The sequence below is a fragment of the Numenius arquata genome, chromosome 6 (genome assembly GCF_964106895.1).
Source record: "Numenius arquata chromosome 6, bNumArq3.hap1.1, whole genome shotgun sequence".
Classification (NCBI taxonomy): domain Eukaryota; kingdom Metazoa; phylum Chordata; class Aves; order Charadriiformes; family Scolopacidae; genus Numenius; species Numenius arquata.
The window spans coordinates 18,991,785-19,018,986 of record NC_133581.1 but is presented as its reverse complement, the minus strand read 5'-3'; the positions used below and the strand labels follow the sequence as shown (position 1 = coordinate 19,018,986).

Sequence of the window (27,202 nt, the reverse complement as noted above, 5' to 3'; positions counted from 1 at the left end):
AAATTAAAATACCACAGCATAAGTGCAATTACAGTACAATCTTGGCTTAGCACCAAGTGAGCGACTGGGTAACTTCACCAATTAGAATTGCTTTGGTTAGTATCCAAAATGTATCATTACAAACTTATCGTCTGTACAGCATTTAATCTCAGAACGCAACAAAAAATCCTTTTCTTCAGCAGCTTAAATTTGAGCCTTATTAGAATATTCTACATTTTGAGCTTTAAAGAAGAATTTGTATCAATTAAAACACCTTAGCTCTTACATAAATTTCTAATCAGCATGATTAGATTTTAAAACTGATTATCCATTTATCACCTCTAAACAAACAAACACACACCACCCTGGACTGATGTTACCACGACTATCTTGCAGCCTAATTTGTGAATTAAAAAGAAAAATACCCATGGTGAATAAGAACATTCTAAAAGGCCCATTCCATTATGAAGTAGTTTTAAAACCGTACAAGCTTCTTATACTTTCTAAATACAATTCCAATAAAAAACAATCATGTCTCTGAAATCACTCCAATATACTCACATCTCCACTCAGCACACTAACCTCTGACCAACTTACCTGCTGAACTTGCTACATATACTGTAACTACTAGTAAAAAACCCATCATCTGTTACTCACACTCTCTGATCTCATTTTATACTGTATAACACTCATTTAATTAGACTAGAAGCATCACACACGCTCAAGTGAAAGTGCTTGCTAGGAAAAAAAAAATAAATCCAAAGATATTTTTAGTTTAGTCCTTTTAAGGCATATCTAACATACTGAGCCTATGTCTGCAGAAATGGGCCTGATGAAAGACCGAGATGAAACAGACTGCCTTTCTCCTTGGCTAAGAGTTCTCTTGCGTTCACGAACTAATGCCTTCTGATGTCGCTTCATTCTTTCTAGTTGTTCCTCTGCACTCATCTTGCCTCTTTGGTGGTCTCCAGAGTATAAACGTTCCAAGGCACTCTTTGGTCTCTCCTGTAGAAGTCACAAGGCACACAAAACACATGTTGAAATTAGCTTACAAGAAGTATACAACAAATTCACTCTTTCTCCTACATTATTACTAAATTAACATGATTTTGTTCTACTATTTTTGCATTATTTTGCATATTTCAACTCTATATTTCCTATTAGTACTGCTGATTTTTGGTTTTAAACCTTGTTTTATAAATCTATTTCAAATGCAGTAAGTTGTCTGTCTGCTTCCTGATTCATTTAAGAAAGTGAAAAACTGGCAATTTCATTAGATCACAGTTGTTGGGTCCTCTCCCATGCCACTACAATCCCACTTCCTGCTATGCAAAATGTATTCTGGGCTTAACTATTTTGAACAGTTCAGACACTTGTCTTCAGATGTTTATTTAAGACTTACCTTGGACCTATCCCTTCGAAGCGTTGCATATGATGAAATGGTAGATGATTGATGCAATCTGGAAGTTGATCCAGATAAACCTTTATAAGGAAAAAGAGAATGCTTTAAAACCAAATGAAGGTAAGTGTCAGTTATCATGCTTTTTCTATGATATTCTGGCTACTATTTTAGCCCACGTTTCACATTTTGCAGTTCAGAAGATCACGAAAGGCATTAAACTTCATTTCAGCCAAAAGTAAGGGGTTTCAGGTAACTATTGATCAAAATTCAGAAAGATCTACAATAATTTAGAAGCTTATATTAAATGAAGTACAAGTAGATAAGCTGTACAAATAATCACATCTATGAAGAAAATCAATCCCTAACATTCACAGTTAGAAAGGCAAGAAATAAGAGAATGGCTAAAATACTAATTGCTCTTCCCCAAATATCTTCTCTAGCATCATTTGTGAAACAGTTTTAGGACTGCAGCACAGTGGGGATGGGGTGTCAAGTTACACGTAGTGTCTGAGGCATTATATTCTTATTTTTTATCACTTTCATTTCAATGGCAATGTGTTTAAAAAATAGTTGAGTTTGTAAAAGATCCCATAGAAATTATGACGAAAACCAACTCTGAATGTAGCAGACATTCCAACAGTTAACTTCAAGTTTTGCTATAATTTTTTTTAAGCATTATATATAAAGTTGCTTTGCAAAAGGCTGGTTGTCTGTTACAGCACCATTAAAATGCACAAAATCTCTACACTTTCACAGCACTGTATCTAAAAATATCTAAAAATAATGATCTGATGATAAAAACCATCTCCAGAAAACCCTAGGAGAGAAAAGGTCCTATACAGACAGTACTGTTAAAAATCAACTACGTAAATTCCCAGCTTACCACGGGTAGGTAATGTCTGGTATCCACTGTTGGAGATTATTAAACCGCTAGAAGGTTGGCTGAGGTCACCACCTATCATTGCTAGTTCTGGTTCACTCATGTATGAACGCAGTTCCACCTATATGGAAAAGTACTCATCAGCTCAAATGAAGTCACAAACAGCAAGTCTTAATAATCTTAAAACAAATCCTAAAACTTTGTTTCTGAATTCCTAAATCTCTCTCTGCCGTTATTTTACAGCACAGATCCCTCCCTGCCATTACTATCTCTCTGCCATTAGCTCTCTCTCTCCTTACTTGAAAACCTAGAGGTGCATATATTTTACAGAAAGTATCTTTTATTACAGGTTCACTTATCTTTAAAGTGCAGGTGTATAGGTGTATGAGTGCTCACCCTAAAATCTCCATTTACATACTGTCCGAGTTCTCTGTCTCTCTTTCTTTCATCTGACTGACGTTTCAGGCCCCGCACTGATGTGTGTCTGATGACAGTGGCTTCTCTTGGGAGAGGTGGAACAGCTGGTGGCTGATCATCAAGACTGTACAACTGAGGGAGAGGAGGTCTGGGTGGTGCTTCATCTTCCTGGTAACAGGAAAGTACAAGTCTTTGGCAAACAGTCTTAAAACAGCGTAAACTGACTGAAAGCTCATCACATTATGTGAGTTATTTGTGCCTTCTTTAGCATGCTCTCCGCTGCCCACACCAGGAGCCTGAGGCTTTAGAAACCAAACAAAACGCAAGAAAGCAAACAACTGATTAACCACAAAGCATTACCAAGGAAGGCTCTGCATTGGTATGTTCTAAAACAGTATACAGATACAGTACATAAAGCTCCAGGTTACGCACATATATTCTCCTGTAAGTGCTACTGCAATCATAGAATCATCTAGGTTGGACGGGACCTTTAAGATCATCGAGTCCAACCATCAACCTAACACTGCCAAAACCGCCACTAAACCATGTCTCTAGACACCACATCTACCCGTCTTTCTTTTAAATACCTCCAGGGACAGCAATTCCACCACTTCCCTGGGCAGCCTATTCCAATGTTTGATAACCTTTTGGTGAAGAAATTCTTCCTAATATCCAATCTAAACCTCCCCTGGCGTAACTTGAGGTGATTTCCTCTGTCTCGCTGCCTGTTACTTGGGAGAAGAGACTGACCCCCTCCTATTGCTCAGTTTCAATACAAAGACCTTAAGCGTCTCACTGTTGTGCCTCCACACTGTGCACTTTGTAACCGTGAAACTTTCACTGTTTCTGCAAGAAGTAAACACAAACGTTGGTGAATGAACCTCACAAAAGCAGTACTTACAACCTTTGGCTTTAGCTTAATTGGTGACTGAAGAGGTGGCTCAATTTTTTTCAGCTGCTGTGCTTGGTGCTGCGTTCTTGCCTGGAAATAAGGCTGTGGATACAGCCTAACCTCCAGAGGGGGTTTAACCGGACTGGATGGAGGGCTCTGCGGAACTGAAAGTTTGCTCTCCACAGTTGCTGGTAAGGAAGGCACTGAAGACTGAGAAAACGAAGGCACTATTTTTCTCTCTAGGGGAGAAATATGCAAATGTATTAAGTGTTGTTTCTTATCAATAACGTTCATAAGAATAGCAAGTAACATCCATACACTTCATAAAACTGCCCTAAAACTCTGCATGTTACTTTGAACATAAATGGGGGTTTTTTTCAGCCATAAAAACATTTGATTGTTACATTATAACAGGGGTGGAAAACATTGTCTTGACAAAGAACAAGCAAGCCTTTCAGGCCAAAAATAAAAACACATACTTTAATATCATTCAGTAAAATTCCTTGGAGACGGCAGTGGGAGGGAACAAAGGAAAAGCTCTAGAGTCATAAGAAATCCGTTCATAGGCTGTACCTGGCCCCGCGCCACAGATTCCTTAAGATGCCTACAGATCTAGACAAGGCTACACACTTAAATAAAATAAGATCTCACCATCTCAGAACTATTTTATCTCTGTATGTAAAAGCTAAGCAAAGATACTTTAGATATAAAGTGAATTTACACGAGGCGCTAACAGTCTCTTGCTATCCCAATGCCTTAGGTCCTTTCTTTGAAACATAATAAAGCTACTGAAATGCAGACCACACACACTTTCCTCTTTTCCATAGCTGATGTTCTTGCTCTGCCCTCCAAACACCTGCCTGAAGAGGGAGGGGAAAGGCAACTGCAGCAGTTGGGCAGCACCCAAGGCAGGGGGTGAAAGGGGGTGGGGGAGAAGCAGAGAGGAACGCAGAGAGGAGTAGTTCCAGGACAGAATGCAGAAGAGATACTATGCTGGTATGAGCCTGGCATGTGACAGAAACTCTTTCTGGAACTTGCAGAACTTAGCCCATTATTATTTCCCTTTTTACTGCTTGTTACATTTTAATGCCATCAGTATGTGAAAACAAACAACAAAAGACCTTTTTGCCACCTCAACCAAAGAAATGCCAAGTTGATGTGTTCAATCGCAGAGACTTCTCATGCAACCAATATCAGAATTAACGGGACTTTCTGCAGTAGAACAAACTTCTAGACTATTTGCACAGACCCAAAGATTCAGCTGCATTTGTATATTTTTTTGTTTAATGATGTTCTCCTTACCTGGGTTCTTGACAGAGTCTACTATAGTTTTGTAGTTTGCTTTATTTGCACTCAAGCCAGCTGTAACATCTTCAATTCTCCACAAGTCTTTTTGTATTTGTGTTTTCTCCTAATGTTTGTAGTAAAAGAAAAAAAAAAATCAATTATACCTAATTTTTAATTTATTATGGGCTTATTCTTCTTTTGATAATGTTTCATTACTTACATGAAAACTTACGAGTCTAGATATTAGTTAAATAATGGCTTTAAAATTAAAAAAAAACAACCCACCAACACAAACCAACATATCTTGCCCATTAAATTTATTAGAGCCTTTCCTGAGTCTTGGATGACTTCCTATAGAAGATGGGGGAAAGAGACATATCTGCATTTTTCTCTATAATATTATTCAGACTACAAAAACCTAGTTTAATGTTCTACATAAAATGAGCTTAAAGAACCTTTTCATTTGAACTTTGTTCTTAAATCCTATACTAACACACTGAAGACTGCTAAGGCAGCCTTACAAAACTCATCTTAATACATTTAAGGGAAATGTGCAACATTAAAAAAGCAAAAAGTAAGAATAGTGTCCCTGAATACTGCTGTTAACTTCCTAACGGCTTTTAATAGATGAAATATAAACTCAAAACTAACTCAGAAGGGCTGACAGGTTTAATTTCTGCTTATATTTTGGTTGTTAGGCCTACTAGACACAACGTGTTATATGTTGAAAGAATATATTGCTGCTGTTCCAGGATTTGGTCTCATCTTGCGTCCTATTTGCTTTACCGAGCCTTTCCAGGAGGAAAGAAATGGAAGCTTTGTGTACAACCTGGCCTCTGCCTTTGATTGCATCTTGCAGCCAGAGGCCTTGGCTACTGAAGCCACAACTTCAGTCAGATTTTCACCACAATCATCATAAATAGCTGTTCTCATCTACTTAATCAAAGCCTGGTAATTCTGCCTTCAAAAATTGGCATTAAGAATAAGCTCACTAAAATCAAGAGGAAAACAATACTACTAAAGAAAGCAGAAGGGAGTGAAACACTTTAGTTAAGAATTGCTTACGAGCTGCTCAAGAACTTTAGAAATTCATCACTTGCCATGAGTTGCAAAATAACCGTTAATTAATCCTATCAGCCTGAGAGAGTAAAACTTTAGTAAAAGCTCTTACACCTGATAGAGCTAAGGCAAGCATATAAATTGCTTTCCACTTTCTGTCTTAGCTCAGAAAATATGTTCAGCCAGGTTATAGATCAGCAAACAGGGTGCCAAGAACACAAACGTTTAAATGATGGAGAATGTTATTTGCCTGTAGTAAACTCACTCGATAGATGGGACATATCTTGAAAGATTGTCAGCATATAAACTATAAATTTGAAAGTTTCATTTCATTTTTCTGAGATTAATCATACTACAAGGAACCAAATGATGGATTTACAATAATCAAGCCTCAGAACTGGTTAAAAAAACCCCACATGTACAAAAAATCCTGCTTCTGAAACCACTCAGAAAATGTTCAATCAGTAATGTAAAAAAGCCAGGAGATCTTTTAATATTATTTCTTCCCGTTACTTAAATATTGATGTAAAGAGAATATTTTAGATCAAAACCGGACTAGATCTAAGAGATAAACACATGAATTTATTTTTAAATTATGAAAGCCAAGAATGCTCTTCACGAAAGGGTATAAATATACTTTATGGGCAAGCATGAAAAGGTAACTTGGAGCAATAAATCAATTTCTCTAACTTCCCTCACACAGAAACATAATTTAGGATGATTTATAAAACCAGAGGACAAACACTTATGAACTAAAAAGTTATCACTGACAAAATAGCACATCTCAGTTAATTTCAGCATGCCCAGATCCCCCCAAACTTTAAGCAAAGCACAATGAAGACAATGACTCTTAGAGGGAAGACTTTCTCTGACCAAGCTGCTTGAAACATTTAGATTTTAACCTCTTAACTAATGCTATATAGAAACAGCATTAACTGTTTCCTACAGCAACTGGAGCCTGCAAATTTTCTGAATTTTTAATAAAATTCCATGAAGACTGCATATTTTTTTTTAAACACAGTGTGTATTAATTTAGAGCTACTGGAAAATACTAGATAAACAATCTTGAGCCTACATACCCTTGGGCAGAGATCAAAAACCCCTCTACTATGGGTATTTCAAGTGAGATTTCTTTGAAGGAATATAGGTTTAAGAACATACAGTACTTTCTGAAAAAAATCAGCTCTCCTTAGTATCTCCAGAACAGGTATTCAGAACCATTTTTTTTAATTTTAGTCAAAGACAAACATATCTATGCATAGATATATATACACATACATATGTACATATACACACACAAAACACATAATATGCATATGTTTGTGTGTGCATGTGTATTTTTTTATAATCATGCATGTATGGGATACAAGGTGATAATAAAATAGGGTTAACATTCTTTCTGTGCAAACTGCACTCCCTTCTATATGTATTGCCAAATCACATGCCACACATCCAGTATTTTAAGCATGTTTAATGCACAACTGGAAATTGTTTGTTAAAAGTACTTTAACAAAGTACATTTTGTTTAAATCTTTAATTTTGCTTTGTTAAATAAAACAACTTCATACAGTGATGATTTTATTCTAAAATACCCCTGGGATTTTTTGGAGGGATGTATTCTACAGCTGAGCTCGATTACATGATGTTCTGCCTCTAGAAACTGAATCACTCCCCGACCCCCCAAAATTAAAAGTAAATGAAAATAGACTTTGAAGATTGATGCCATCTAAAAAGGTTTAACAACTCTTGCTTTGATACAAAACACTTCTCCATTAATAGTGAAAAGAAATACACTTCAATTCATATCTGATCAGGGATTTTTTGTAAATAAATTTACAAATTTAACAAGTGAGCTCTTTTTGTCAAGGATATTTGGAAAAGTAGGTTAAGATTTGAGAAAAACTTATACATTAGCTATGTTCCTTGTGTTTTGTCTTTTAAATAAAAATGTTCAGCTTAAACACAGCAAAAATAATCCAGACTGGATTCCTTGCTCTAAGAATAAAATCACCAGTTGTAAGCAGGTATGTAGAAATAATCTTGTATGCCACATCTATTTCAGTAAACAGAATAACTTAGCTTCAAACAAAGCTTCTTTGTAAGATTCAAAACTGAATAACTGATTTAAAACTGAGATGCCTTTCAATTACCGATGGCTGTTAAATGCTTATTCCACTTCACAAAACAATCTGCAGAGATAAGTCTTTCAGAAATAGAAGAACATGACAAAGAACAAGTAATGACAATAACAAGCTAGTGACTGACGTTCTTAAAAATGGATAAAGAAGCCACCAATGTCAGATCAAATAAATGGAAGACTAAGTAGTCCTGCGTAGTCTTATAAATTAAATACATTATCAATGTCAAGATGTCAGCATGTAATAAAACCATAATAAAATAATGACAAATTTGCATAGACAACTTACGAGAAACTATTACACATGCTGCAAGATAGCTAGTTACTACACAGCTATGCTGTTACAATGCCTGAACTTTGCAAACTAAGCCACATGACAGCTGAATACAGTGCAAAAGCTGCAGAGAATTTCTCTTATGAGATGACAGCTTTCAAATTCACACAACAGCACCTCATAAGTAAACGAGTGTCTGGAAATGGACTCACCTGAGATACCAATGAACTATTCATCTGTTCCTGTAAGGCTTTTTTCAGCTGGCTCACATCCTTTTCTAATTTCAGATATTCATTCCAGGCATTTTCCATTTCCTTATAAGAGAAGGAATACTCTAATACAATGTTATGATAAACTTCAAAATCATTCTATCCATTCTCTAATTGAGCACCAAAGTGTTTTTAACTTTGGTGTTTTAATGGCGTTGTTCTATGACAAAAAGAAGCAAAAAAAATCCATTTTGTAGTCTACATTTTTGCTTAGAGTTGATGATAAACTTCAAAATGCTTTGTAGCTTGCATGATCAAGTCAAGAATCCCTAGTTAAAAAATTCTGGCCAGCTTCCTCACACAAAACCATTTCTTAAGCATAAAACTGGCATTTAATACAATCTGAACTATGACTACTATGCTATAAGGAATCAAGTCTATTCCATTTCCTTTTACCTTACTTCTCTATTTAAAACAAGTTTATAATTAAAATCCAAACAGTCACACTCATGTTTTGAAACACAAACCAGGTTATTCTTTAGAGGTTCTACAGACTGTGTTGTAATGGCACTAGAAGTCAATAAACAAGCAGACACCTGGAAAATAAGGCTATCCAATCACCCTTACTTTACTTAAATTATTTCCACCATCCTTAGCACCATAACCTGCCTTCTGACCCAAAACTGGCAAAAAAGCCAGGAAGCCTGCACGGATGAACAAGAAACTCCTGGAAAAAATCAAAAGTAAAAAGGAGGCCTACAGAAGGTGGAAGCAAGAACAGGGAGACTGGGAGGAATACAGAGAAACTGTCCAAGTGGCCAGGAACCAGAATAGGCAAGCTAAAGCCCAGATAGAATTAAGTCTGGCCAGGGACATCAAGGGTAACGATAAAAACTTCTATAAGTACATCAGAGATAAAAGGAAGACTAAGGAAGATGTGGGCCCTCTCCAGAAGGAAACAGGAGACCTGGTCATCCAGGAAACGGAGAAGGCTGAGATAATGAATTACCTTTTTTGCCTTGGTCCTCACCAGCAAGGGCTCTAACCACACCACCCAAGTTGCAGAAGGCAAAAACAGGGGCTATGAGAACAAAGAACTGCCCACTGTAAGAGAAGATCAGGTTCGAGACCATCTAAGGAACCTGAAGGTTCCATAAGTCCGTGGGACCTGATGAAATCCACCCATGGGTCCTGAGGGAGCTAGCAGATGAAGTTGCTAAGCCACTTACCACTATATTTGGAAAGTCGTGGCAGTCTGCTGAAGTTCCCACTGACTGGAAAAGGGGAAACATAACCCCCATTTTCAAAAAGGGAAAAAAGGAAGACCCAGGGAACTACAGGTTGGTCAGTCTCACCTCTGTGCCCGGCAAGATCATGGAGCAGATCCTCCTAGAATCTCTGCTAAGGTACATGGAAAATAAGGAGGTGATTGGTGACAGCCAGCATTGCCATGACTGACAAAACTGGTGGCCTTTTATGATGTTGCCACAGCGTTGGTAGATAAGGGGAGAGCAACAGATGTCATTTACCTGGACTTATGCAAAGTGTTTGACACTGTCCTGCATGACATCCTGGTCTCTAAATTGGAAAGGCATGGATTTGATGGATGGACCACTCGGTCGATAAGGAATTGGCTGGATGGCTGCACTCAAAGGGTTGTGGTCAATGGCTCACTGTTCAAGTGGAAACCAGTGACAAGTGGTGTTCCTCAGGGGTCAGTACTGGGACCAGCACTGTTTAATGTCTTTGTTGGAGACACAGGCAGTGGGATTAAGTGCAGCCTCAGCAAATTTGCCAATGACACCAAGCTGTGTGGTGCGGTCAACATGCTGGACTGAAGGGATGCCATTCAGAGGGACCTGGACAGGCTTGAGAGGTGGGCCCATGAAAACCTCGTGAAGTTCAACAAGGCCAAATGCAAGGTCCTGCACCTGGGTGATGGCAATCCCAAGCACAAATACAGGTTGGGCAGAGAATGGTTGGAGAGCAACCCTGAGGAGAAGGACTTGTGGGTGTTGGTGGGTGAGAAACTCAACATGAACTGGCAATATCCACTTGCAGCACAGAAAGCCGACTGCATCCTGGGCTGCATCAAAAGAAGCGTGACCAGCAGGTCGAGGGAGGTGATTATACCCCTCTACTCTGCTCTCATGAAACCCCACCTAGAGCACTGCATACAGCTTTGGAGTCCTCAACACAGGAAGGACATGGACCTGTTGGAGGAGGTCCAGAGGAGGGCTACGAAGATGATGAGAGGGCTGGAGCACCTTTCCTATGAAGACAGGCTGAGAGGGTTGGGGTTGTTCAGGCTGGAGAAGAGAAGGCTCTGGGGAGACCTCATAGCAGCCTTCCAATATCTGAAGGGAGCCTACAGGAGAGACGGAGAGGGACTCTTTGTCAGGAGATGTAGTGACAGGAAAAGGGGTAATGGTTTTAAACTGAAAGAGGGGAGATTTAGATTAGATACCAGAAAGAAATCCTTTACTGTGAGGGTGGTGAGACACTGGAACAGGTTGCCCAGAGAAGTTGTGGATGCCCCATCTCCGGAAGTGTTCAAGACCAGGCTGGATGGGGCTTTGAGCCACCTGGTCTAGTGGAAGGTGTCCCTGCCTGTGGCAGGCGGGTTGGAACTAGATGATCTTTAAGGTCCCTTCCAACCCAATCCACTCTATGATTCTATGAAAAATCAAATGTCTGCAGCATTTTTATGTAAGGAATGATGAAGTAGGCTTTTTCTCTGAAGTCTAGAAAAGATATAACTTGGGAGTTAGGGGAAGAAATCATGGAGGTCTATGAAACCATGAGTGGCATGGAGAGTGTGTATAATGACTGAGCATTCCCCATTCTATCTCATACAAGAACAAGAGTCTAGGACACAAAATGTGCAACTCAGGCTCAAAACAAATTAAAAAAAGTGTCTGTCCACACAGTGGGGATAAGATCTGTGCAATACCTTGGCAAATGATGTTTCAGATGCAAGAGGTTCATGGAATTTAATAGGTGATTGTAGAGATTCTTGAAAATAAGATCTACTGAGGATTATTAAATAGAAAAAAAAAAAAAAACCACCAGTCTCAGGAATTCTCTGAGCAGAAAATAGTTAAAAGCTGGATTAGTCATGATAGGACATACTACCCACCGCTCCTACCTTTACTCTTCGCTGAGCATCTGCTTATGCCCACAACCCTGGGCTAGAAGGAGCCTTGAACTGGACCAGTACAGCCATTCTTACAATTACTTGTGGTTTATGCCCCCTATTAAATTTTAAACGCTGTTTGTGAAAGTCACACATTTTCTATAGGCAGAAAACACCCAACACATACATTTAAATAATACTGGCATTTTAATGATCAGATCTCACAATAGGAAAGGTGTTCATGCAGTTCTAGAAACAATCTTATGAAGAGCTGGTCCCATATTCATTAAGAGGTAGGATTAATATACTGAGTAAACAACACACAGGTTTACTATACTCTCTTTCATGGTCAATTCTTACAAATATTTTCATTAATAAAAATGCATCATTAAATTGTGTTTGGATTTCATTAAATTATCAACAGTAAATTTTGACCAAATATTCCCAATTCCCTTTCCCCTGGAAAAGTAGCATGGAATCACATTTATATTTTCAAGGGACTAGCTGAAAGATCTGCAATTTAAGCCCCATACATAAACGAGAAAGGTGTAAAAAAGTTTTCTGAGCTTTGGCAGGGGAATGGAAAGGGGGCATTGAAAAGGAAAACTGTTGAGCTTGTTTTAATTTATTTTTCTTGTTTAGTATCCTGTACCTTAACTATATCATTTCAGAATAGGACTTAACTCCCCTGTCCAATGATCAATGCAGTTTTATTCTAACTGGTATTTTAATTATGGTTTTCTTGAAACAACCAAAATGACATACCGTTGAAACTTTGGATATTTCAGCCCGAATATGTATGAGATCCTCTTGCAAAAGTCTCTGCTGGTAAGAAATTTTTTCTGCATGTTGTGGTTGGTCTTTGTACTGTTCCATCTGCCTGTGTGAAACTTCCAAAACAGACTCCAGCTGATCCTAACAAAGAAGATGGTGGCAGTAAGCTTACAACATTTACATGGAATTTTACTGATCTATCTGCGGGAAAATAAAAGTTGTTTTCCACAGCCTCAGTCTTTCCTATAAACCACTAGCAGTGAGGATTGGCCTCCTGTTGTGGAGGCTAAGATGTAAATGAAAAAGTGCAAGAGCCTTAATTTACTATTATAACCAAAATTATCTGATATTTTCCCTTAAATCTTTCCTTTAAGTAGCCAAAACTGTGGAAAACACAAAGGAGTGAGAGAGGGGAACTTTTCTTTCTACAGTCTGTACAATGCCGTAATTTACAGTTTCAGAAAAATTCCCTTAAGCAGTACACAACTGTGACAAGCCCTACCACAGCACAGCACTAGCTGTTTATTGAAGGAGAGGTTCTCATTCACTGCTATAGTTAAATTAGCCACGTGAGTGATTAAAATATTTTCTAAAACACTAAGTAAACCTGATTCATTCCGTCGGGAGTAAACAAAAGTGAATCATTTTTGCACAGTAGATTTTCTGGATCCATCCTGACAGTACTTTGATTTTAGAATAGATTTTGAACCACCTCGATTTAATGACAGCTATAGCTCGTAGGCAGTGAAGCAGATAAAGATACATACAGGCAAGGAAAGACAAGGAAAGGCAAACCATTTAGTTATTGTTTACTATTTGAACTCTCACTTGGATGGACACGGAGGAAAGGAGGTGGGTTTCAACTACAAACTTGTCCCAGAAGATATTCTAGCATTTCAGTCATAACCCTCAGAACTAAGTTCACAGTACTACATATAAACCAACATAGCTTTCTGAAACTACTACAAATTTGAATTCTTCTCCCTTCCCTCACACCCCCGGCTTTAAAAAAAAAAACAAACAAGCAAAAAACACCCAACAAACAACCACACAAGTTACAGTGAGAGCTCAATATGGTAGGACATTGCTATTTATGCAAACGTTTATGCAGGTGAGAAGAACCACAAATGAAACATGACTCTGCCTCACACCATATATGTATTAAGACATAAAATAAAATTCCACAGAAAAGCGTACATACCCCAATTTGTAATAAATGCCAGAAAATTAAATGTATGTGGGTTTAAAACATTCATTTTGAAAAACGTGTTTTCTAAAAGAAAAGTGGGTACTCAATCCTAATATAAAAAAAAATATTTTTTTTAAGTTTATATACATGTCCAAAGAAAACTACAACAATGCAAGCAGTACCCAGTGATTTGACTTTTTGTTTGTACTTCCATATTTTATGATTAGAGGGAAGTTGTTGTTTTATTTTATAAAAATCTTTTTAATCTACTTACTTTATTTTCCTTAAGGGCTCTTATTTTGTCCTCCAAGTCCTGCAGAATTCTGTCCTGCTCACAGAAAACACTTAGCTTCACCTGGAAATAAAATCATGTAAGTATATAATGTTAGATTTTAAAAACCAAGCAGAAAAGTCTCCACTAGCAGTATATTAACCCAAACAGCATAATAATGTGAACCCATAACAGTACAAGATAAATAGCCAAAACAATGCAAGAGCTTCTGAAGTGATACTCAATACTTACATCAATATCACTTTCTGCAATCTTGACAGGTTTTGTACTTCGTTCTTTTAATGTGTCACGCCCTGTCACCTAAGAGGAATAGGTTTTGAAGATCTGAGAAATTTGCTGTAAACTAAAACCTTATTATGCTTCAGCAATGATAAGTTTTGTTAAATATTCACAGTTATTAACGAAGATGAATACAATTTTGGAAACAAGTATTTTCAAATATGACTTGAGTTTTTTAAAAATACTATCAGAAAGGACTACTAGTTATATTAGGCTATTTAATAACTCTTACAGTAGCTTAAAATTCTGTACAAAACAGCATAATCCCACTTGTCTATGGTTAGAAAGGTCCTGTTCCTGCAAAACCTAACAGTTTTAATAGTTCAGCTTTAATAGCTTTCTTGAAGCCAAAGGACTTGAATAGAACCTTTAAATGCACGACTGCAACCATAACAGCATTAACTAATGACTAAAAATACAACTTTCTGGCAACTATTTCATTCTACAAAGGATAGTCTCTTCCATAGTAGAGGGTGAATTTTATTAAAGACAGACTGCTATAAAAGTGCTATAGTGGAATTAAATGTAATTAATCTATTTTGACATGTTTATAATACACCAAATCTCTCATTCCATAAATCACTGGTTTCGTATTCCATTTCTGGTGAGAAGATTATCTTCTCACATAACACAGTTTTTAAATCAGTACAGAAGCTACACTATATTATACTTCCAGCCTTCAAAGCAATCTTAAAATGAAGGCATGCCTATCTCTATAGAAACATTTATTATTTCCACTGCCTACATGGGACCGTTTTTGTGAATAAATGAGGTTAAGAAAAAGACAATATAATACAGCTCATTAATCATACAGTTTTTAAAAGCCTTAAAATCCAATGACTTAATATTACTAGATTAGAATACTTTTAAAGATTCATTAAAGCAAATACTATCTTAGCAAAGAAACATTTGGTGTTTAGAAGTACAGTACTCATATACAGTATATTTCTATTCATATACAGGCAATAGTTTATGAAGGAAAATTCACCTAAATATTGTCTTCAATAATATAAAAGTAGAAGTTTTAATATAAGAGCAGTTGTTGTTGACTTTTGTGGTGGTGTAGAAGGGGTAGTTTGCTTTTTTACTGACTGGCAATGTCCAGATTTGAAGCTACGTAGTTTACTTATTAACCTAACTGGCACCTACAGGATCATGCTAGCTTTCTTAAAGTAATTAAATTTTACTATAAGTGTAGATAAATCTTTGATATAACCTCAGTTTCTCATTTAACATGTTATATGAAGTTAGCCATCTACACACAGCATTTTCAAATAACAAATGAGGTTTAAGACAGAAGAGTATGGTCATCATTTACGTTTACTGTCTTTCCTCCAAAGACTTATGTGTTTTCACGTGGTAAATGTTACCTCCCCACCAACAAAATCAAAAGTATTTACTGCCTCTCAAAACTTTCACTTTTCGGATATTTTCAACAATGACGCGTTTTATATATATGAAAAATCCTTTTTTCCAAAAGTATTAATGGAATTATTTAAATGCTAAAGCCTATGTATAATAGGAACAAATAATTAAATATAAGCATAAATACTAGCATGTCAAAGTAATAATTTTGCATATTTAATTATCTGCAAGCAAAGAGAACGCCAAAGCCTTTTTCAAAGCAATGAAATTAACATAAAACCCAGAGTCTCGTTTTTGGGGATATTTTAAATTACATAATCAGAACTGTAAAGAATTTGTTAATTATCAAGCAGTGAACATGAGAACATAATGAAGATTTAGCATGCTTTCACATTTTCAAAATTACACATAGGAATCACTACTTGACACAATCATTTTCAAAACACGATCAAATGAAACCAAACACTGAGGTCAGCCATAATTTCACATACAGACTCCAAAGGCGGGGGGAAAGAAAAAGAAAAAAGGGGAAAAAAAAGAAATCTTACATAAAGCTTTACTGTTTACCATAAGACACCTGTAAAAGCCGGAATATGTAAACATTGCCTGCTATTTCAAAAAGCAATGGGATGAGCACATTTCAGATGCAAGCAGTCTTACATGTATACTGGATAGTAACCCTTGTGCTGAGTTCTTTAGCACTTTGTATATCATGTTGATCAGAGGTCCATTATTTTCTATCTGTTTCAAACAAAAATTTAGTAATAGCTTGTTATAGATGCAAAAATTGAAAACACCAAACCTTACAACTCCATGAGCAGCAGTAATCATATGCTCTTATGTCACACCAATCCTTGAGGTTTATAGTCTATAAAATTTGTCGTTATGGAAGCTACAACCGGATATCTACCTGTCTTGTCATATTTCTGGTAAATTGTTCATCCTACCATAAGACTTATTTTTGCAAAACACATGTACAAACACACAAAACAAATAGGATTTGCCCAATTGCAGTTTCAAGTGTGCTGGGAATTACAGCAAGATACTTTCTGTCATGTAATGTGAAGTAACACTTGCACCAAGATCATTTGAGCAACCCAGTTAAAACCTCAGTCAAAAAAAGTTATTTCAGTCACGCTTACCCTTCCTTCCTTAACAAATACCTGCCATGCTCTATTTCCCTCATCATCTACGTGACACAAGCTTGCACTAGCAACCTCTGCAGCAGAAACTAAAGAGCTTCAGATACTACAGTATGACTGCAGAAGAACAAAGCAGGACCACTGCTGAGAGGGTTCCAGATTTGTTTCAACTGGTTGCACAATTTACACTTAGTAACACAAACCTTCCTATACTTCCTCAACCATATTTTGTCTAATCTGCTTGGGAATATTTGTAAACTATTCTGAAGTAAGGCTGCCCATCTATCCCTCCTGTATCTCCCTTGAACTTAATTTCATAGTCATGAAAAGGGAAGCCTCCTTCTCACATTTGGCAACAGTATTTAAAAATCTTAACGGAATTGACTACTGTCATGCATGATAATCATATCATTCAGAGCTTGGCTGTCCTGGGCTGCATCAAAAGAAGTGTGGCCAGCAGGTCACGGGAGGTGATTCTGCCCCTCTACTCTGCTCTCCTGAGACCCCACCTGGAGTACTGCTTCTAGCTCTGGAGCCGTCAGCACAGGAAGGACATGGACCTCTTGGAGTGAGTCTAGAAGATGAAGATGATCAGGGGGGCTGGAGCACCTCTCCTATGAAGACAGGCTGAGAGAGTTGGGGTTGTTGAGCTTGGACAAGAGAAGGCTCTGGGGAGACCTTATTGCAGCCTTTCAATACTCAAAGGAGGCTTATAATAAAGATGGGGACAGACTTTTTAGTAGGCCCTGTAGTGATAGGATAGGTCGTAACAGTTTTAAACTAAAAGAGCGTAGATTCAGACTAGATATGAGGAAGAAGTTTTTTTATGATGAGGATGGTGAAACACTGGACCAGGTTGCCCAGAAAGGTGGTAGATGCCCCATCCCTGGAAACAAAGTCAGGTTGGATATGGCTTTGAGCAAACTGTATGATGATACGTTTTTTGGGTTTTTTTCTCTTCAAAACCTGTTATTAATAAGTCTAGATTTGCTTTCAAATTGCCAACTATCAGGTGTACTAGATACAGAACTAATTTAGTTTAGACAGACGTTTTGATGCTCAATATCATATTTTAAAATTATTTTTTAAAGGAAATATCAGGTAACGTTATTTGGGCAGATTATATCTACGGATGGATGGATAAATGGGTACATTTGAAATCTCTTAGCTGTAATAATATGAAAACAATGACAGGTGCTAATTAAACACTGCATTTTCACAAGAAAGCAAGACATTATAAATACAGCATATGATAAAAACAAGGAAAAAGCGCAAGAAGATTTAAAGGGGAAAAGCTGGATTAAAAGAACACTATTTTAACTTAGAGAAATTGACTTCATATTGGTTGTAATGCTGCAGCAGACAAACATTTTGAATCAGTTTTTTATGTGATTTCACTAAACCCACATCATATCATTCATCTGGAGTACCAGTAACACAAGTTCTTCCTACAAACTGAATCAACTACATTTTCTGAGTTTGCACTTTAATTGTATAGTCAATACTATAAAGACAGTCAATATTCTAATCACAACAGTGATGGCAAAAGACAGAGTTTCCATCACTGAACCGAAGGTGATCTGAAAACCTGCAGGTACAGAAATGATATACAAAAGACCACTGGATTAAAAAAAATAATGAAAGTTGACTCCTATAAAATCTTACCTTTAGATCCAAGTACTCCAAATCCTTTTTCAGCTGGATATAAGTGTCATCCGCCTACAGGTAAGTACATGGGGGGGAAAAAAAAGTAATGTATTTGAACGCTTGAAACAATTTCAAAATACTTGGATTGATTACATATAAGAAAATGGATGAAAGAGGAAATAAAATAACAGAGTAGGAAGTACATAAAGAAGCACACTTGCCCCACCAGCATTTTGCTATTTACAGCTGAAAAATGGGCAAAATATTTCCCAAGAATATTACTACCTCATGCCCACCCTCCAAACACAGATTTGAATTTTCCACCTCTAATGAGACATGTAACTACTTGAAATAATAGATTTTCAAAAGTTATTTTTTCAAGACCGATTTCTACTGACTATCCCTTCACTGAAAATGTCATGGTGTTGTCTTCCAGCATAGTCTGTCCTTTGGGAGAAGAAAAGACCTGTGCTTAACTGAATGTCAGATGTAACTAAAAGCCATTATGTAACAAATAATTAGAATACTTTTGATCACATTTCATACACATTTTAAGATAAGAATTCCTTTATTCAGGAAAAGTACAAAGTCAGTTTTGTGAATAAAATACTGAAAAAGATCTCACTTATACAATTAGAGAATCCATTTTACCTTTTAAGTAATAGCAACCAACTTGATCCTTATTTTTCATTGGCTCACCTGTAATTACTATCAGCTTAATTTTATAGATACATTCACCTACCAATATCTTCATTACAGCCACCTCAAGAAAAGCATGCACAGAAGTCATAACAAAATTATTTCTCCTTTTTTTTTTAAGAGAGGCATTCACAATACACAACAAAATAAAGTTTAGGCGTTGCAAATGTGCTTTGTAATCAGCCAAAATGCCCCAAAACTCCTAGAATTTTTACTACTACTTTGACAGGATTTTATACCCTGGCTACATTAAACTTCAGAATAAAAGAAAAATACAACGATACCTTTTCTCAAGTTTAGAGCCAATGAGAATGTGTAGTTAAAAAAGAAGAGAAAAATCCTTTATGCCATAAAATCAATATATCACTCTTGCATTTCTTTAGAGGTGTTCACTTACAATTCTTGTCTGATCAGTCTGTAAGTCTGGCTGAGGACTTGACTACAAAGTCTGCCCATTTTTTGAGAAATCCTTGCTACTATTGCCCATCTCAGTGCAATTGTTCTGTAGGTGAGGCAAGTCGGGAAATTAAACTTTTCCAAACTCAAAAAAATTCCTTTAATTTTGGGCCAATATAAAGCCTTCACCAATTCCAAGAAGAGTCACCACATTTTATTCCCAGGTGGCTCCATTTTTGAGGTTCTAACATGAACCAAAGAGCTCTATAAGTAAATTTATGCCTGATCTCACATTTACAAGTTTCATACATCAGTGCAATCAAGAGCACTGTTGATGATCCAAGATATCCATGAGCTTTTATGAACCAACATTCACCTGCAGAACTGACACAGTTACAAGCTCATACGAATGTACAAAGTAGCTGATGCATTTCAATTTGCAGGTGATGCAGCATGTGGCACAGGGAGGCAATCCCATCACGAAAGCAGCACAAATAAATGGTTTTGCTTTGGAAAGAACTCATCTAATATTTTAACCCACATTTCTGAAGATGCAGCATTTTCAGAAATAGTATAAAAAGGAAGTATACATAACACTTTGAAACATCTGCACTGTTGCCCTATAACTTAAAGCACTCATCTTTTATAGCAAATACAGTAGCAAAGGAAAACTGCAAACGACCTGGGAATTATAGAATACCAAAGAATGACAAGAAAGCACAGACTCAAGCATGGCACTAATGAAGCATTTGCAGAGTCACAAAATGTCATACGGCACAGATGAGCCAAGCAGCAGCTGACCTGATAGGTGGAATTAGTTGGCAAGTGCTGCAGTAATTGTGCGATTGTGTAATTTCGTATACTAGCCAACTTAGCCTGATGTCTCCTTAATCGAATGAGAAGCAATGTTAGCTCTTCAGGCTGCAGGTATTTAGACACATTGTAAAGAGGAAATTAGCAGTCTTCAGGAAGAGTAACTGTAATTATATTTTTTACCTCAGTGCCCAGAAAGCAGTGACTTTACTTGCTTAAGCAATTATTTAATTAACTCTGCGTTTGGTCAAATAAACATAATAAAAGTTGAATCCTGCAATAACAGACAGCTCACCCCTGTTTGCATTGCAGATAACAGCAAAATTCCTAGAGGCTTGCTGGGAGCTGGTTAAAATTAAGTTCTCATTCAAGTTATTTATGTTTTAACTTATAAAAATACAACTACTATGGAATAAGCAGGATTTTAAAACTTAACTACAATACTATGATGACACAAAAGGAAAAGTAACTGCTCTCTCAACTTACCGACTTGCCATGCAAACTGGGTGCGCTGACTGTATGTGTCATGTAGCCCATAGCAGGCATAGAGCGTCGATCAATGTGAGCTGAGTTCTGTAAGGAGCCACAGACAGAATTCTCAGGATCATCTCAAGTGAGAGGTATGTTGTACTTGATAGAAAATTCAGAAGATATGCACCTCTGCCACAAATTTTGTATTTGAATTCACAGCATGCTTAGATCATGGTGACATTCATGGGCTACCCAGATCCCTTGATGATTAAGTAAAACTTACGAATGAACAAATGCAAATTTAGCACCTGTGATGCTGGGCAGATCAGCAGATTTTGGCAGCACAAAATACTTCAGCAGAACATGTACAGTGGCTTCCAGCAAATAAAAAAAATATTCATAAATTTCCCCCCCACCTAATGTCTCCCAGAGAAAGGCAGGTTGAATTATGCCCTCCAACAGCAGGCTTGTACTCATAGAGTAACAACTGTGAATGCCCTCTTTTAGCCAGGGAACACTAAGCTACTGACATGAGTGACACCTTGTGGCAATGGGTTCCATTAATACCATTCTTTTTTAAACAAACATATTTGATCTGCCCCTTTCTGCTTATAATATTGAAACCTACCACATATCCATTCTTTCATTTTTCTCTTATTGCCAAACTTTTATGGCTTTCTTCAAGGCAGACTAAATGTCTCCTGATTTATTTTTATTCCTGTCTCTGAATTTCACTGAATGCTGTTTTGTTTTGCTTTTTACGTGTAACTGGATGGAATTTAATAAAGCATTCCAGGGAGGGGGGAGTATTACAGATTCCTGTAGACATATACATTTGAATGTAAAATGACACTGTGTGCTTTCACACAAAAACGTAAGTGTTCTTCTCTAGAAGCTTCTACAGAATTTCACAGAAAAGTTCTACAGATGAGGAAAACTTGTGTTTCCCTATATTGGTAAAACCAATATGACATAAAAAGAGTTTTATTTTATGAGTAAAATTTATGCAGCTATATTGCACAGGAAGGGATAAGACTGCTGTGCATTCATTTACACATACACTAAGAAAAAAACTAAACTGTGCATGAAGCTGGCATGCAACCTGAAGTCATGGTCCTGAACCCACGCTGGGTATTTGAATTTACAAGTCTCTTCCTTTGCAAATACTTTCCCCATCAGAGCTCATGGCTGAGGTCAAAGAATTAGGTGAATACAGAGGCTTTCATTTCCACTTATTAGAGTGTAAGAGCTACCAAAACAAGTAAATTCTACATTGATTCGATCCCGAATATCCCTAATTGCCTTAGGCAAGAAGAGCCATGCGGAGTACTGAATACAGAAACCTCTGTCACCTCTGGATAAGAAGGTACAACAGTACAAAAAAAACCCACACTGAAATTCTGCAGCAGGTAAAAGTTTCACACTAACGCTATTTGATTTTGGTTAGCCCAATGATAATAACTCTGAAAAGGGCTTAAAACTATCAAATGCATGAAAAACTATTAAGTTTTTAGCCATAACTAAAAACTTAATCAGTTATAAAACTAACTACAATAGCAAAACATGTAGAGAAGGCAGACACAGCAAACACTGGAGACTACAATCGTAAGTAAATCATCAAGGAAGAGTTCATCCTGCTGAGTTTTATATTCTTGCCTACCTACTCTATACATTAAAATATTACAATTTGTATATTCTATACATATAAGCATATGCCTTCCAGTTTTTGAATAAAAATATTCCAAATTAATGTGATGTGCCGCCAATTTGCCTTTCCTACCCAACAGAAATTCATAAATCTGAAATGTTTAAAAACATAAAGAGTTTTAGGAGATAATTATTCATTGTATTAACTTTTACAACTTGCATGTTCTTTCATAAACAAGGAAGGATGCAATGAAAATTACTGAAATTATCAATGTATGACAGCCCATGTAGAATACTCTGAAATCAGTTATACTGTATACAAACCTTCACAGTGTGATTTCGTATCTTCCTGGGTGATCCAGCAAAAGGAACATCTACAGTCTGTCTCTCATCAGATGGTTTAACTGTAAGCCTTTCTGCAGGAGTATGTGGTCTCCTTGGGAGAAAATTTTTTGGAGGTCCAGGTGGAGGAATATCAGATGGAGAGGGCGGAACAGATATTGATCGTGGAACATCTAATGAACTTTTTGACTTACCACGATCAATAAAGTCTGAAGGACCTACATAAAGTGGGGCAGTGGGGCTGCCATGTTTAAATTGCTGTCTCTGCTGCCACTCATATAGCTGCCAAACAGTTCCATCCTTATTTGCTTTCCTTTCCTGCTGGGACATCTTCAAGTGGCTAACACGGTCTTGTGCATATTTGTAGTCACTCGGCAAATTGCGGTTTGGTGGCGGTGGTGAGCTCCCTGAAGGCTGCCTGGTATTCTTTGGCAAAGTGTGATAGTTTTCAGGAAAAGGTGGATCGGGACCCTGACGTGTAAGAGTCTGATCAGAAGCAAGGCTGTTAAGGAGGGGGGAAAAACAGGTAAATTTTAGCATACCATGGTGAGTGGGAGTGACTGATAAAAGAAAATAATCTCTAATGACATCAGCATAGGCACTACAAGACACAACATAAAAGAGTCATTTTAAAAGAATTTACAGAAATATTAACAAAGTAATATTAATGAAATCTACCCTGCACAAAAACACTACACTGTATTCACTCAAAGATGCAAATAGTATATAATACAGGCTTTTAATTTAGTGTCTAACTTAGGATGACCTACTAGAAATAAATCTAAGGGACAGCAGCATTATGTACTTAGACCAAAAAGAATGTTGAGAACACGAAGAAAGGAATTATTGTTACGTATAAGGAGCAAATCTGTAAATTAAAATATTTCTTTGCACCGAAAGCCTGCTCACCACCAGGTGGTGCAGTTTATGAACAACAAATGCATGCTTATTATCAAAAATTACCTTAAAGTACAAGACAAAATCTCACAAATCACAGAACGAGTATCTCAGATACCTTTTCTTTTGCTTTATTGACATGAACAAAAATTGAGAAACTTCTCAAAGTCCCCAGGTCTCTATAATTTACTTTCACCTGACCTAATGCTACTGGTTCTACTGTTTTAAGCAATGCAAGGCTTTTTACACCAATACTCATTGACAAACTAGACTACAAAAGGAGGCACTACATCCTGGCTTTAGTACTGCATCTATAGTATACATAAACTGTAGAAATGAAATTTTTTAGTAGACAGAGAGTTAGACAAAATTGGCAAAAGCTTTGACAAAGTGTAGTTAGTTCTCTCTCCTACTTTGAAGTCAAAATCTTTCTGTAGCTTCATGCTGCACAATTAGACCTGCCTGTCTAATTTCTGATTCTCCAGTTAAACTAAGGGATTTGTGCTTGCAGCCATTCACCCATTTTTTCAGAATCTCCAAAAAGAAAACCATTCTGCTAGACTTGCTACAGAGCAACAACACAAAAAAAAAAAAATAAAAACAACAACAAAGAAACACAGTGAAGAAACTCGGAGCACATTTCATCACTCCACTCGGCAGGCTCCACTCTCTGCATGACAGAGAGACCTGATGGTGTGGGAACTGCAGGAATTCCACATGAAAGAAAGGGCAAGATGGAAAGGAACCTCTTTGTTCAGCATCGAAGAACAACAGAAGCAGGGGGAAAAGAATTGCTATCAGTAACTGCTGTTCAGTAGTTGCCTCCATCTATTTCTACTTGCAAGACTTGGGACTTGGGCTGTCTTGAAATACGGAAGCTCTTGAGAGGATACATAACTCCTCATGTCAAAAAGCAGAAAAACTACCCTGCGCTGCATGGAGGATTACAAACTCTGCTCTCTCATAACACTGAACCATGATGTTACCTCGAATTTTATAATGAAGGTTAAAGCATTTAGGCAGTATGAACAAAGGCAACTCAAAGATCAGCATTTAGTGGTCAAGTAACCTCTTTTATTTGTCTAGCTCACTACATCATGTGTACTGTACTCTGTATGTTCTGTACTGTACTGCCAATTCTTTCCACATGAAAATCAAAGTGGTTGGTAGAAACGTGTTTCCTCTAGATAGGAATGACAGCGGAAAAAGGTTGGAGTAGGCAATGCTTCGAAAGGACATCTGAGACAGGCATGAAGCTAGGATAGATCCTTGTGGTGATTTCTCTGTGGAAAAAAGGAGAAGGGGGTTTGACCATTCCTACACTCCAACCTAGTGGAGTCCTCATAAAGGCATCAGTGAACTACTGAATGTCGCAAACCACCTGTGTATGGTTATTTTCCAGTTGGACATGAAAGGGTAAACTATTGAGACCAGCAGGAATTTCTGGTAGTCAATAAAGTCATCAGGCTAGCAGCTTTAGGAGCCAAAGCTGTCTGAAAACGAAGACTGGGAAGCACCAGCTTCATGCAACACTTCAGCCTGCTAGAATAAAGAACAAAGTTTCATGTGCATTACATTGCACAGAGAAAGTCATATTTAAAGCTGAACTTTAGAGACAACTACCTGCATACACGCAGGTTGCAATTTCTCAGTAACTGAAGTAGGGAGAAACTCCAGCTAATATGACAGGCTTTAAGTGTGTGGTATAGATGCCACCTAAGGTTTCAGACCTCTAGAAATCATTTGCATTATAAAAAATAGGCACCTAAGACAACATACCAATTTCTATAACAAGAAAGGAACAATGTTCCAAATGACTCAAATTAGTACAGAATGGATTGTGAACAATTGCATCCTCAGGGATCATGAGCAAAAATGAGCTAAAGCAGCTGTTCTTAGAAGCTCCCTCTTTTGAATGACGAAGTAGAAAGAATATAAAAAGAAAAGCAGACATTGAAGAGTGAAAAAATGGCCTAATGCCATATTATATGATTATTGGCCATGAAAATTATTCAGGGTCTGCAATGGGAATCAACCGCACAGAAGATATTGTAAAGGCAGAGGATAAATGTTCAGAAGAAAGCAAATACAATTGTTGGAAACACTACGCCCATTCATGGGAATGCAGAGAAGCTAACAAAGACAAGTAATGTTTCATCCTTAAGCAAACCAAGAAGGAATGGAAAGTTCTGCATAACAAGAAATGTTTAACGCTGTATTTGCAAGGAAGGAAATTCCTCAATATGAACTGCATTTAGTTAGGAAATATTAAGCTTACATTTATCAGATTTACATACATTTTTTAATTGCAAATAAACTGTTAGAAATAGCAGACTCTTTACAATTATGCATTCACTATGTCTATCCAGGCATTGGAATCAAATCAAAGACTAATAATTTCTGCACAGCTGCTGTTCGATGGTCCTGACTTTTAATTCCTTAAACCCAGTCTCCTGAAAGCCTCCTTTCAAACCTCCTTCCAATTCTCTAGATTTCTCTCAAAGGCTGTCATGAACCTTACTAAAGGAGGTATTCCCCTTTGCTGAGAACAGAGTGGGATTGGACATAACTGTAGTGCAGCTATCAGTTCACTGCCTAAGAGAGATGAATCTCCAAAGTGACAGCTAACATTTACTAGTTAGCAAACAGTTCTGAGTGCTTTATAAAAAGGGGAAGTAAAATATCTATTTGAAAGAACTAAATATCTATATAAAAGGCGCAATTCCTGCAAATAATTATACAAACAACTGCTGTATTTGTGTGAAGACTGAAAGAGTTCTTTCTTGCCATAATCAACTTGCTGGCAAGCATTGCATTTTTATACACCTGAGCCAGGAAACAAATAAAACTGTACTCATCCCATGTTCAAAAATTCTAAAGTCTTCTAAATCCTCAGAGGTTCTTTATTTGTAACATTTTAGATGGAATAGCAGTAAACATGGAGCACTAAGAAATTAAGTGGTCCACTCATAGTTACTAAAATCAAAACGGAATGTCAATCAAATTATCAGCTCTATCTTAAATTTCTACATCCTGAAATCAAGAAGACATTTGACAACTAACATGCCACTTCTATCCATCAGTTAAGGGCACTGCAACAACCTAAGCACGTTGAGAAAAAGTGCCACTAAAAAAAAAAAAAAAAAAATCAATCCATTAATCTTCAGGAAGGTAATATGCAATTTATTCTGAACACAGAGAATATAATGGTATTTGTCAGGGAAAGACAAAGAAAACAAGGTCAATTGAACGGAAATAGAACATAAAGAAAGTTCTTAAGGTAAAAGGAAAATTACTACATATTTATATAAAGTTAGATTTTGGTCTCATCACTGCAGTTAACTCTTGCGAAGTTTCACTGAATACTTAACAGCTCCACTAAGATAGCTGGTTTTATCTAGAACAAATGCTGGCACTTGCAACAGCACTATCTTAACACTATATCTGATACACACCTAAAGCTGATTTACTGGAAGGAGTAATAAGGAAGAAAACAGTACTTCTTTAGCAATCAGTCAAACCTGTTCACTGCCTATGTTTTTGATGTGAAAAACATCAACAGAAGTTTTCTTAAGCA

At 37.1% G+C, this 27,202-nt stretch overlaps 1 protein-coding gene across 3 annotated transcripts in view; it reads right to left on the bottom strand.

The window, feature by feature from the left end:
• The window catches only part of PLEKHA7 (pleckstrin homology domain containing A7), a 176,303-nt gene that overhangs the window by 15,872 nt on the left and 133,229 nt on the right, over nt 1-27,202 (bottom strand). For 2 of the 3 annotated variants that reach the window (XM_074149665.1, XM_074149666.1), the window contains 13 exons: nt 22,711-23,230; nt 20,755-20,841; nt 18,379-18,432; nt 14,159-14,227; nt 13,910-13,990; nt 12,438-12,587; nt 8,540-8,641; nt 4,873-4,981; nt 3,580-3,809; nt 2,658-2,846; nt 2,265-2,382; nt 1,382-1,461; nt 784-984 (listed from right to left, as the gene is read on the bottom strand). In XM_074149665.1, coding sequence (XP_074005766.1) covers nt 784-984; nt 1,382-1,461; nt 2,265-2,382; nt 2,658-2,846; nt 3,580-3,809; nt 4,873-4,981; nt 8,540-8,641; nt 12,438-12,587; nt 13,910-13,990; nt 14,159-14,227; nt 18,379-18,432; nt 20,755-20,841; nt 22,711-23,230 — 1,990 coding nt within the window. Of the gene's footprint in view, nt 1-783; nt 985-1,381; nt 1,462-2,264; nt 2,383-2,657; nt 2,847-3,579; nt 3,810-4,872; nt 4,982-8,539; nt 8,642-12,437; nt 12,588-13,909; nt 13,991-14,158; nt 14,228-18,378; nt 18,433-20,256; nt 20,377-20,754; nt 20,842-22,710; nt 23,231-27,202 lie in introns of all 3 variants that reach the window. The other variant, XM_074149664.1, reaches the window with a different exon arrangement.